This window comes from Parus major, chromosome 6 (genome assembly GCF_001522545.3).
Source record: "Parus major isolate Abel chromosome 6, Parus_major1.1, whole genome shotgun sequence".
Classification (NCBI taxonomy): domain Eukaryota; kingdom Metazoa; phylum Chordata; class Aves; order Passeriformes; family Paridae; genus Parus; species Parus major.
Window position 1 is genome coordinate 21,265,335 of NC_031775.1, and position 10,103 is coordinate 21,275,437.

The window sequence follows — 10,103 nt, forward strand, 5'->3', positions numbered from 1 at the left end:
TTGCTACCTTGCATATTTAGGTGTCCATAGCATTTTTCCACTTTGCCTAGCTGAGACTCTATAAACCTGACTAACTTGGAGACTACTAGCAAATGGGTGAAAAAGTCTCATGAAAGAAACAAATTCGTCCCGATTAAAAAACAAAAGCCAAACAAGTGTTCTGAAGCTAAATTAGAAATTAAAATCTGCAACTAGAGTTTCCTCAATTTCATTTTGGGCACATGTTCTGAAGATCTAATAGAATTCCTTCTTCATGATGAACTCTAGTTTAATTCTGTGCCACTAGAAGCACTAATCCAAAACAAACTTTTAGCAAGTGTTGCCAGTCATTTAAATTATACCCTTAGGGAAAGAACAGTTTGGGGCACCTGAAATTTACATTCAGTTTAGTTGGCAACACCTTGTTTTCATTTCTAAATTTTAAGTTTCTAGCCAAAACCCTTAGAAATATCAACAAAGGACGAAAAAGAGAATTAATCTACAGTTTAAGCATACAATGCCTCAAATCTATGTAAATTAGCCATATTTGAAGAGCACCTTGGATCCATGTACTGGTTTCCATACAAAAGGGCAACTCAAAGCCTAAACAATGTAGGAGCTCCCCGCAGTCACTATCACTGATACACTGCTGCAGCAGCAGGTGAAACACTCAATTGCCAGTATTTAGAGATCTCAAAGTAGAATGGGAGGAAAAACAAAATTTCAGAGGGATAGTCTAAGGTGCACAAATAAAGAAAGAAACCCAAGAATTACATGCGGAAAGCCTGCCGGTGCCTGTGGGCCCCTCAGCCAGTTCCTGCCTCACTCCAGTTTAACTTCTCCCACTCCCAGGTGGCACCTGCAGCCCCCTCCCCCTCCTCCCAATTCTCCTTTTGCCCGGATCTGGGGACCCTGCTCACTGCCCTCCCCGTAGGCAGGACGCCTCCTCTCCCCGGGCCCCGCTCACCACCTTCCGCCGCCCGCCAGCCCAGCGCCCTCCGGCCCGGCCCAGCCCCGAGGCCCGGGTCCCCTTCCCCACTGCCCCCCGCTCCATCTCGCCCCTCCATCGACAGAGGCAGCCACCCTCCCTCGCCGCCTCCGCCAACCCCCACGGCCCCTCACCATGAACTTGAGCGCCTTCTCCTGCAGGACGGCCTCGGCCGGGTCCATCGTCCTGCGGGGCCGGGCCGGGGCCGCCCCCCCGCTCAGTGAAGGCCGCAGCCAGCGCAGACGGGAACCTGCGCTACCCCGCGCCCCCCCACCGCGCCCCGCTGCCTGCACGGCGCATGCGCCGCTCCGCAGGCCCACGGGAAATGGAGTCCCCGGCCGCGTCCCTGGCAAAGGTCCTACCTGCGGAATAAAACTACAAATCCCGGCAGGTTGCGGAGCAGGGGGCACGCTGGGAGCCGGCTGGCGCATGCGTTTTGTGCGGTGCAGGGGCCGACGGGGGCTGTAGTAAATTGGGGCCGTGGCGGTGCGAGGTGCGGGCCGGGGTTGACGGACACGGCCGCTCTGAGCGAGGGAGGGAGATGAGGAGGCGCTCGTTCTGCAGGTGCCGAGCGGGCAGTTTCCAGCTCCAGACTTTCCCTGGAGTGGTAGGTATGGCTGGCTCCTGAGTCACAGCCCGGCGCTCTCACATGCCCCGTAGGAGGGTCCCACGCTTTGCTCTAGCTGCTCTCCGTGCTCGCGCACTGCCGGCGTTCCAGTCGATCATTGCTGCCAAACCTAAACAGAGCCCCGTGCACTGGGTGCCAAAAATGTCTGCTGAAAAGTCACCAGGCCGAAGGTCCACGGGGGACGTGAAAATTTGCATCGCTGGAGTGGGTCAAGTAGGCTGACATCATTCTTGAGAGATGTTTGTTTGAAGCCATCCTGTACATAAAAAGCCTCCCGTGGTGCTTTGGTGCCCTTTTTCTAATAATGTTTCTAGATCAATTTTCCCTGAAAATTGTACCAAGTTTTCTTTGCTATACTGAGCAGCAAAGAGAAAAAAATAAATGATCAACATTCCTTGACTACCAGCTGCACATAGAGAGGAGAATATTTACCATATCCCCTGTTTCTCTGTTGCATACCCTATATGACCAACTCACGTGGAAGCCATTGCTTCTAATCCTCTTGTTTATTACATTTGCCTCATCTCTTTCCAGTTTTTCTACATTTTTCACAGTGCCCAAAAAACTGAATCCACATCGTATGGAGCAGCAGAGAGGAATTGCTTCCTGTGGTTTTGATACCAATTATAAGACCCCAGTAAGTTTCTACTTCTCTATAGCAAACACAACACTGATTTCTAGCCAGTCTGTCATCTAGTAAAACATTCAGATTTTTTTCCTTGCTGCATTTATATAATTGGCTCTGCATTTTGAGTGAAATATTCTGAATTTCTTCCTGTTTAAATGCAAAGAAGCCAGCAACAAACATCAGCACTTGCTTACCCATATGTAGCTCAAACCCATTGTTTTCATTCCTCTCTTTGACACGGGCACAAAACCAGTATCTCCTAAGTACCAGTCCCTTCCCTCATTTTCTCTAAACACTCCATCTCCTCCAGATTTTCAGACAAGATAATCAGAGAGAAAACAGAGGATGCAGAGGATGTGCCCATTACTGGATTCCTCCCAGGGACATGTGACTAGGTGGTGCCTCATGATCCAGCGCCAGGAGTGTCTGTTGCAGCCAGTGACCCAGCAGAGGTGACAGGGAATGTCAGCCTTTGCAGGGTGTGATGCTGGCATGATCTACGCTCCCAGAGCAGTGGTCTAAGAGAAGGAGAAAGTGATAATCTGATGTTTTCCCTCTACAATCCCAGGGCATAGAAATCTCACAAATAAAGCTTCCATGTCACCAGGATAAGAAGCTTCCATGCTCTTGGCTGTTGTACTTTAAGCCCAGACTCTTAGCACTCAAATGCCTGAAATGCTTGGCTCTAGTGGGGCTGGGCACTTTCCAGACTGCTGACAGCACTGAAAACACTCACCACGATTATATAAATAACAGTAATTATAATGAGGGAGTCCTATAATTACAAAGGGAGGGCTCCTGTAACAGCACTGAAGGCAACCAGGGGCTGCTGGTGCTTGAGGCAGGACTCTCCTGTGTCTCCTCCCTCCAGGCATCCTGCAGCTGGCTTGGGATGTAAATGGATCCTCCTGGTAGCAGTGTGGCAGGCTCAGGGCTTTGATTGCATGGTTTATTTGTCAATAATATCTGATGGCGGCCTAATTGTTGGAAAATTGGAAAGTGTAATGCTTCAGCATTAGACACCAGTGTCCCAAAGCCCTCCAGGCTGATTGATCTGTCTGGACTGTAACTTACAGGGGATTAATGTCCCTGAACTATGTGGAGCCAAAACTAATGAGTGTTTAGGGGCTGGACTTAAACTTGGTGGTAGGTCAGGGTTTGGTTATTCTGCCACACTGCCATCAGGACCCTACAAAGTAGGACCACTGCAGAGGGACAGGGCAAGAGCCTCAACCTTAGCACAGAGTGACTGAGGAAGGACTCTGAGAAGCAGCACTTGGCCCAGCAGGACTGAACATGAAGTAACACCTTGCTGTGGGAACCTCACCTGGATCTCTGCATCTGCAGCCTGACCTTGTGTCTCTTCCCACTGTGGGATGCTCCCTGCAGCTGAATGGCCAGCTGTGCACCCTCCAGCTTGCTATGTCCTCTGTGGCCAGAGGAGGGAATGGTCAGCGCACCAAGCTGTGACACCATCAAGGTGTCACATCACATAGCAGGTGAAGAGACATTGGAGAGGTCTGTGGTACATAAGGCAGGGAGAAGGCACACTCAACAGATTTATAACCAAACAAACAATTGCTTGTTTGAATTGCAGGAACTGAACATGTCTAGTCACTGCTATCTCTGCCACACTAGAGCCACCCTGACCAGTTCCTCTTTACTTTTCCTTGAAACAGCAGCTATACCCTCTTCCCTGCCCTCCACCCCCTCACTGCAGAGCACGTTGCATGAAATGAGCCCATATAGTGCTCAGGGACCTCACCATCCTTCCAGATGAAGGATGCTACCTAACAGTAAAGATATTACTGTGATTATTTTTGCAATAGCATATTGCTCTGTGCATTCCGGACTCTGCGGACCTCATCCACGCCTGGTGTAAAGCCATGTTAATTTGCTGTGGCAGTCATTAATTGGGTAAGGAACAGCTGGTGCTTTGCTTCAAGTGAAGCTGGTTGGGTCAGTAAGTAAGTGGTTAAGTGATCTACCACAGGTACAGCCCTACCTTTCTCTGCACTGCAGAGGGGTTTCTCTTCTTGTCCCAGTGACCCATGGTGGAAGCAGAAAGATTTGGCCATGAAACATTAGGAAACTTTAATCAGTGCAGTTCCTTTGGGCATTATTGCCTGAATTTTTATATTTTGAATAATAAAGGATGATTTTAAATTAAATTTGTGGAGTCACCATCTGTGTGTGTTTGGCCTTGTTTTCATCTACTTTGGCAGTGCCTTGGCTTCATTCTTTCCAAGTTGGAGCAAAAAGGAAGGGAAGTGAAAAGAAGGGAGTTCACTGGTGGAAGAATCTTTTGTCGTTCCCTTTGTCCTGCAAGAACTTGGCGGCAGCAGTGGCAGCAGCTGCTACTGGGGCTGTGTTTCACAGTGATGAACACACAGGCAATCTCTGATAGCATAAGAGCTTGTGAGAAGGTGACAGGGACCCCTGCACCCAGAAACATCCCAGTGGTTCAGCTCAGCCTCTCCAGCCCAGCTTATCCCTGACAGCGGCATGTTTCACACAGGGCTCTGGCTTCAGCTAAAGGCTGTGTGCAGTGGCCTGGGGAAACTGAAGGCAGAATGGCTCCTTGCAGCCAGTGGGCAAAGGGCTTTTTTAGGACAAAAGGACATTCAGTCATGAAAGAGCAAAGGGAGAGAGTCCAAGACCACACAGTATGAATTATGTTCACTGATCAGATACTCATTACCTGGTATAAGAAGATACGGGCAAGGCTGCATGTATGGAGGGGGTGACCAGAGAAGAAGGCTTGTCTGCAGAGAAACCACAGCAGTGTAAGCTGTAGATTAACATTTACAGGTTGAGCTGATTGTATCCCTTGTGCTGCTGAAAAGGGGAGCTGAATCCTCTCTCCTGACTCTGACAGCCACATGTTTCCTCTTCTCACCTTCTGCTGGTTCCAAAACTTGTTTGCTAGTGTGCTGTTTTAGTTCACTGTAGTGTCAGGAAAATTATACTCAGGAAATATAAATTAAACACTTTTCTGGCAAGTCAAACTGGCTTTTTCTTGTGACCACACAAATGGCAAAACTACTGTAAGGGCAGATGGGACCAGGGCAGGGAAGGATGAGATTGGTCCCTCTCAGTTATTGGGAGCTGCTAATTCAGCAAATAGAAGGTGGAAAGCCTCTTGTCTTCACACTTGTCAGGATCTGGTGACTGTCATGGGGGTTGAGAGCTCTCCCTGCACTAATAGCACCATCACTGACTCTGGATGGCCAAGGCAGAGTGTCTTGGACGGGGCAGATGCTGAGCAGATGAAACCTGAGCTTACTTCCCAGTTTCCCATCTTACCATGGTGGCTGCATGATGCTGCTCCCCCACCAGATTCACTTGGCCACTGGGAAGCAGAAGATGCTGAAGCCTTGGTCTCAGTCCTCTCTATTGACTCTGTAGGTGCTTTGTTTAAAATATGGATTAAAATAAATCAGGGTGACAACATTCTTGAACAGGTACTATTCCTCCAGTTCAGCTGCCTTCCTAGTCTTCATGTCTTGCCAGAGGCCCCAGTGTGGAGCACCAGGCTGATGCACATACAGAAACATGCACCCTGACTCCCAGCCAGACAGGAGCCCCCAGCACAGATGTGGAATTGCCTCTTTACCCTTAAAGCAGCTCCTTCACTCTCTGAGGCCTTGCTACCTCCCCTGGGACGTGTCGTTTGGTGTTTGCAACACCTTCCATCAGCCTGTCCTTGACACAGCAGCAATGACAAATTCATCAGTCCTTTGGCAAACACGAGTCCAGAGGAGCATTGCTGGGAGCTCAGTGCTGCTGCCTGAAGGGTGGCAAAGAGGAAAGAAAGATTTCTTCTTAGGAGGACAAAAAAACAAACCCAAATCAGCAAACCTGACCTGGCAGAACAAAAACAACCCCAACAAGTACCTTGTAGTCAGAACAGCCTTTTAAAGCCTCATGAATATTTAGTTTGTCCTCATGTAAAATATATGACTTTGTGTAAGGATCAGGCAAAGGAGGTGCATGATTTTTTTCTGATTTATGGGCCCAGCAACGGATTATTCATAGCAGAGCAGCTGTGTGGAAAGATTCATCCACTGCAAAATGTGATTGTACATCAGGCAGTGTGAGGGAACAGAGCTATGACTAATGGCTACTTTACATATAAATGAGAAGGTTTGCGCTAGGAACTGTAAAAAAAATGCAATCGTTCAGCTGACGGGCCTGGCCTCTGTATCGCGCATGCTGCACAGGGGCCAAGGAAAGCCAGGAACAAGCCTGGCTGAAGGCACTGCCTTCTCTCACATCCTTCAACATGCAATAAATGAGGCAACGGCAGTCAAGACTTCCAAGGGCCAAATTTGTTGCTGGCATCAATCTGTAATGCGGGAAAGCAGATGTTTCTCCTCCTACCTTGAATGTCCCTGAAGTCCCTCCTGGCTGGGCTGGATCCTGCTTTGAGCATCATGCTCAAAAGCAGAGGGGCAGCATGAACCAGGGTGCTTGGCACAAGCCCCAGCATTGCTTCCCCTCCCCACTGTGATCACAGCACCCCCCATGCTCACTCTTCTAGCCGAGACGGGTTGTCTAGACACTGCAGATGTGGACAGATGTTGGGGCTGTAATTTATAACAATGGCCTCCAGAAGGCAATTCCAATTTGTTTCGCTAAAGCTTTAAGTTACAGGCAGCAAGATCTCCTGTAAATACTCTTGACTTACGTAGTAAGTACATAAGAGAGTTTTCCTGGCAAAAGCCCACTTGCTGCAGTGACTGTGCCTTTCCCCATATCACAGAGGCACATTACAATTCTTAGATCCCAAAGCAATAGCCCTCTCCCATGAACCCAATGAGTCCAAGAGTGACCTGGGTTCCAGGAGCTGACAGACATGCAGTTCTTAGACCTTCTTCTTCTACAGTATCATTCACTGCTCAGAGGAGGAGTTTGGAATCCTGCCTGCAGAGTTAACCCACTCATTCATGTGCACCCCATTTCTCATGGGGCATTGTCCTGCCATTTGATGCCTGAAGGAGAACTCAGAAAAGGCATTTTCCCAGCCCTTGGAAATACTCCCAAGAGGGACACCTCTCTTGAAAGCAGAAATGTCCTCACAAAGATTTCCCTCTAGGAAATGATGCACATAGCCTTGTATCTGCCCAATCCTCTTCAGTGCAGCCCAGAGTAGGCATCACAAGACCTTCCTCCATCACCCAGTATCTCAGGCACTCCTTTTGCTGCTCTAACCTTCCTGTGAAAGACAACCATGGTCCCAGTTTTGCACACCTGCAGCAGATACTATTACAATGAAGGACCCAGAGCTGTGAGCCTGTAGCCATGGGTGGAGAGGGCACCCAAGAGTCACAAGCAACTACTTTGAGCTTTTTGGTCATTTGAACCAGGCGTTATACAAGCGAGGGGGAATTCCTCCAGTGCTGTTTCACAGCACCTACAGTTCATCTGCTTGCAGAGTCAGAGGGGAAAAAATAGAAGCCCTTTAGCAATTATTTGCTCCTGAAACAGTGTTTATGCAGGTTGTTCCTAAATTGAGCAGCACAGACTTTGTCACAGAGCACTGAGGTGCTCTGCAGTGGCTGTATTGGTGCACAGGTCCATGAGTACCTATGGAAGCATGTGCTGAACTGGCTGTAAGTCCCTCCAGCAGTCTCTAATAAATTACAAAAGCTGTTTCTAACATCCAGCAGCCAGACAGGCCCCAGAGATCCCACTCTGTAGCAGATTCAATCATACTAGGTGCACTACCTAGAGGATCACTGCCCAGGGAACTAGCAAACGCCTTCATTTCAGTCTACATAGATTTCCACATTCGTAAGTCTGCCTGTCCCATTCACCTCTATGGCTAGGCCATCATACTAATGAAAATGTGTAAAAGAGCTCTGCATGTAGAAAACCACCATAAATCAGAGACATGAGGTTTTATCTCATGTTCATTAGAGGTGAACATATTTGGAGACTGGGAGACAGTATATGGCTGAAATCCCACCTTCAAGTCCCAGCACAGGACATCAACCAAAAGAAACTTATATATATATGTATATAATCATATATTTATTTAACTTGTAAATATATATTTGGCTTACATGTGTTTGAAACAAAGAGCACAGAGTGTGGCTGGAGCATGGACAGCCACTATGACAATTTCACCCATAAAGCAAGATTATGTAGAAACAAGACCCTGCAAAGTCTAAAAGACACAAAGTGCTTCAACTAGAGGACATTTGTGTAAGTTTGGTTGGGATTAGAGATGTGCTCCATTTGGATTTGCTGCTGAAAGTCTGCAGCCATGTGAGAAAGTCAGAAAGAGAAACCTAGTGATCTCCCAGAGGAGTGGGAGCAGAGACCAAACCAGCACAACTACGCTTTGTAAAATTTGTGTTACCTTGGTTCTAGAGTTTGCAATTAAAGCAATGGGAAAGAGCAGTTTTCATGTTTTCAGCCAAATTAAAAAGTCTTACTTTCCCCAGCCCCCAAAAGTTTAATCTCAGATTTAATGAAACATTTAATTTGAAGCAATATATCTTAATTTGTGGGGAAGCAATTTATTGAATTAAAGTAAATAAAGTAATAAATTATTTATTGTTCTTTAATTTTGAATCCTTCAGCAGAGCGATCAGCTGAATTCAAGGCAAAACAAATGTCTGAGTCCCCATTTACCTTCGTCTGCCAGGAGAATACTTGATGCCTCTTTCAACTCAGTGTGGTGCAGGAGAGGATCTTGAAGGAGGGGCTTTTCTAGGAGGGAATCAGACTTTTGGCACTCAGCTCCTTTTTCAACCACAAAGGCACATTTCCATACTGCTTTGCGTACCTGTGATTATCAGTGCAGGGGAGACACAATGGTGCTACAGCTCATTCTGCAGGCAGCATTCAGACCATCCCAAGGCAGGCAGATTGTTTCATCCATGGGAATCTGACTTGGAGACTTTTCTGTGCCCTTTTTCTGTGCCTTTTCTGTGCAGGGATTAGGATCCAAAAGTGGATTTTCTCCATTTTGGCTTTAAAATGGGAAAGCAGAGCAGGCCTCTTAAGTTTAGGTTATTCTTCCAAAACATATCATAGTTGCAAATTGCATACCCAATACCTGCAGCCCAGCCAGCTGCTGCTGAGTCCCACCCTGGAGCTGTGCTGTCCCTGTCAAGGGACAAAAGCCAGATTTTCATGGGAGAGGACTGGGCAGCACAGGAAGGACGGGACCTGTGCCTCACTTGCACACTTTGTGCCCTGAACCATCTTCCAAAGTAAAATACAGACCCAAATACTGCATCTTCCCAGACTTCAAAGCTGCATACTTCCTTGACCCAGCATTTCCAGATCCCATGTAGGATACTAGCAACTAATGGAATAGAAAGCCAAGGCTGAGGTGCACAGATGACCCTAAGGAAGGAAACAAGCCAGACCCTTCAGGTTCCCCAACAGTCAAGAGGATAAGGTGGCCCTGGGACTAGTCAGCTCCAGGGGCACGAAGCCTAGGGCTAGTACTGCTGTTTCCAGAGAGCTGGACTGGACGACTCCCTCCCCTGTTTGCTCAAGCACTTCCAATTAAACCCAGTGGAATTCAATCTCTTACTCTTAATAAACTTCCCTGTTTCCTTGCCAACTCCCCTCCGGACACCAAGACGCTATTACTCCAAACACAACAGGAAAGGGCTATTTTTTCTGCAAACTTTCTGACTGAAGAGGCAAGCACGATCCCCCCTAGCAGGATCTGAGCCATTAGGATCCATGAAAATTAACTGCAAATAAACATTTGGGGAGGGGAGGGGGAATGGGGTACCAAGCCACAGCAAAAGGGTTGTGCACATGCTTCCCCAGACAGGTGAACACCTGCAGTTGCTAAATAGTGTGTACCTGCACATGGGACCCAACATGGAATTCGGGAACTTGTGTTCTGC

The 10,103-nt window shown here is 47.8% G+C and overlaps 1 protein-coding gene and 1 long non-coding RNA gene across 10 annotated transcripts in view; one reads left to right on the forward strand and one right to left on the reverse strand.

The window, feature by feature from the left end:
• The window catches only part of BTRC (beta-transducin repeat containing E3 ubiquitin protein ligase), a 115,805-nt gene extending 114,560 nt beyond the window's left edge, over positions 1–1,245 (reverse strand). For 5 of the 8 annotated variants that reach the window (XM_015633466.2, XM_015633460.2, XM_015633464.2 and 2 more), the window contains exon 1: positions 1,102–1,245. In XM_015633466.2, coding sequence (XP_015488952.1) covers positions 1,102–1,149 — 48 coding nt within the window. In that variant the 5' untranslated portion in view covers positions 1,150–1,245. The remainder of the gene's footprint in view (positions 1–1,101) is intronic. The other 3 variants (XM_015633465.2, XM_033515475.1, XM_033515476.1) reach the window with 3 other exon arrangements.
• Positions 1,246–1,421: 176 nt separating this feature from the next.
• On the forward strand, positions 1,422–2,838 carry LOC107206602. 2 transcript variants are annotated; one of them, XR_004498179.1, is made up of 3 exons: positions 1,422–1,808; positions 2,130–2,232; positions 2,534–2,838. It is a non-coding gene; the product is annotated as an uncharacterized LOC107206602 (long non-coding RNA). The 2 variants fall into 2 exon arrangements; XR_001522459.2 differs by having other exon boundaries at positions 1,423–2,232.
• Positions 2,839–10,103: the final 7,265 nt, after the last annotated feature.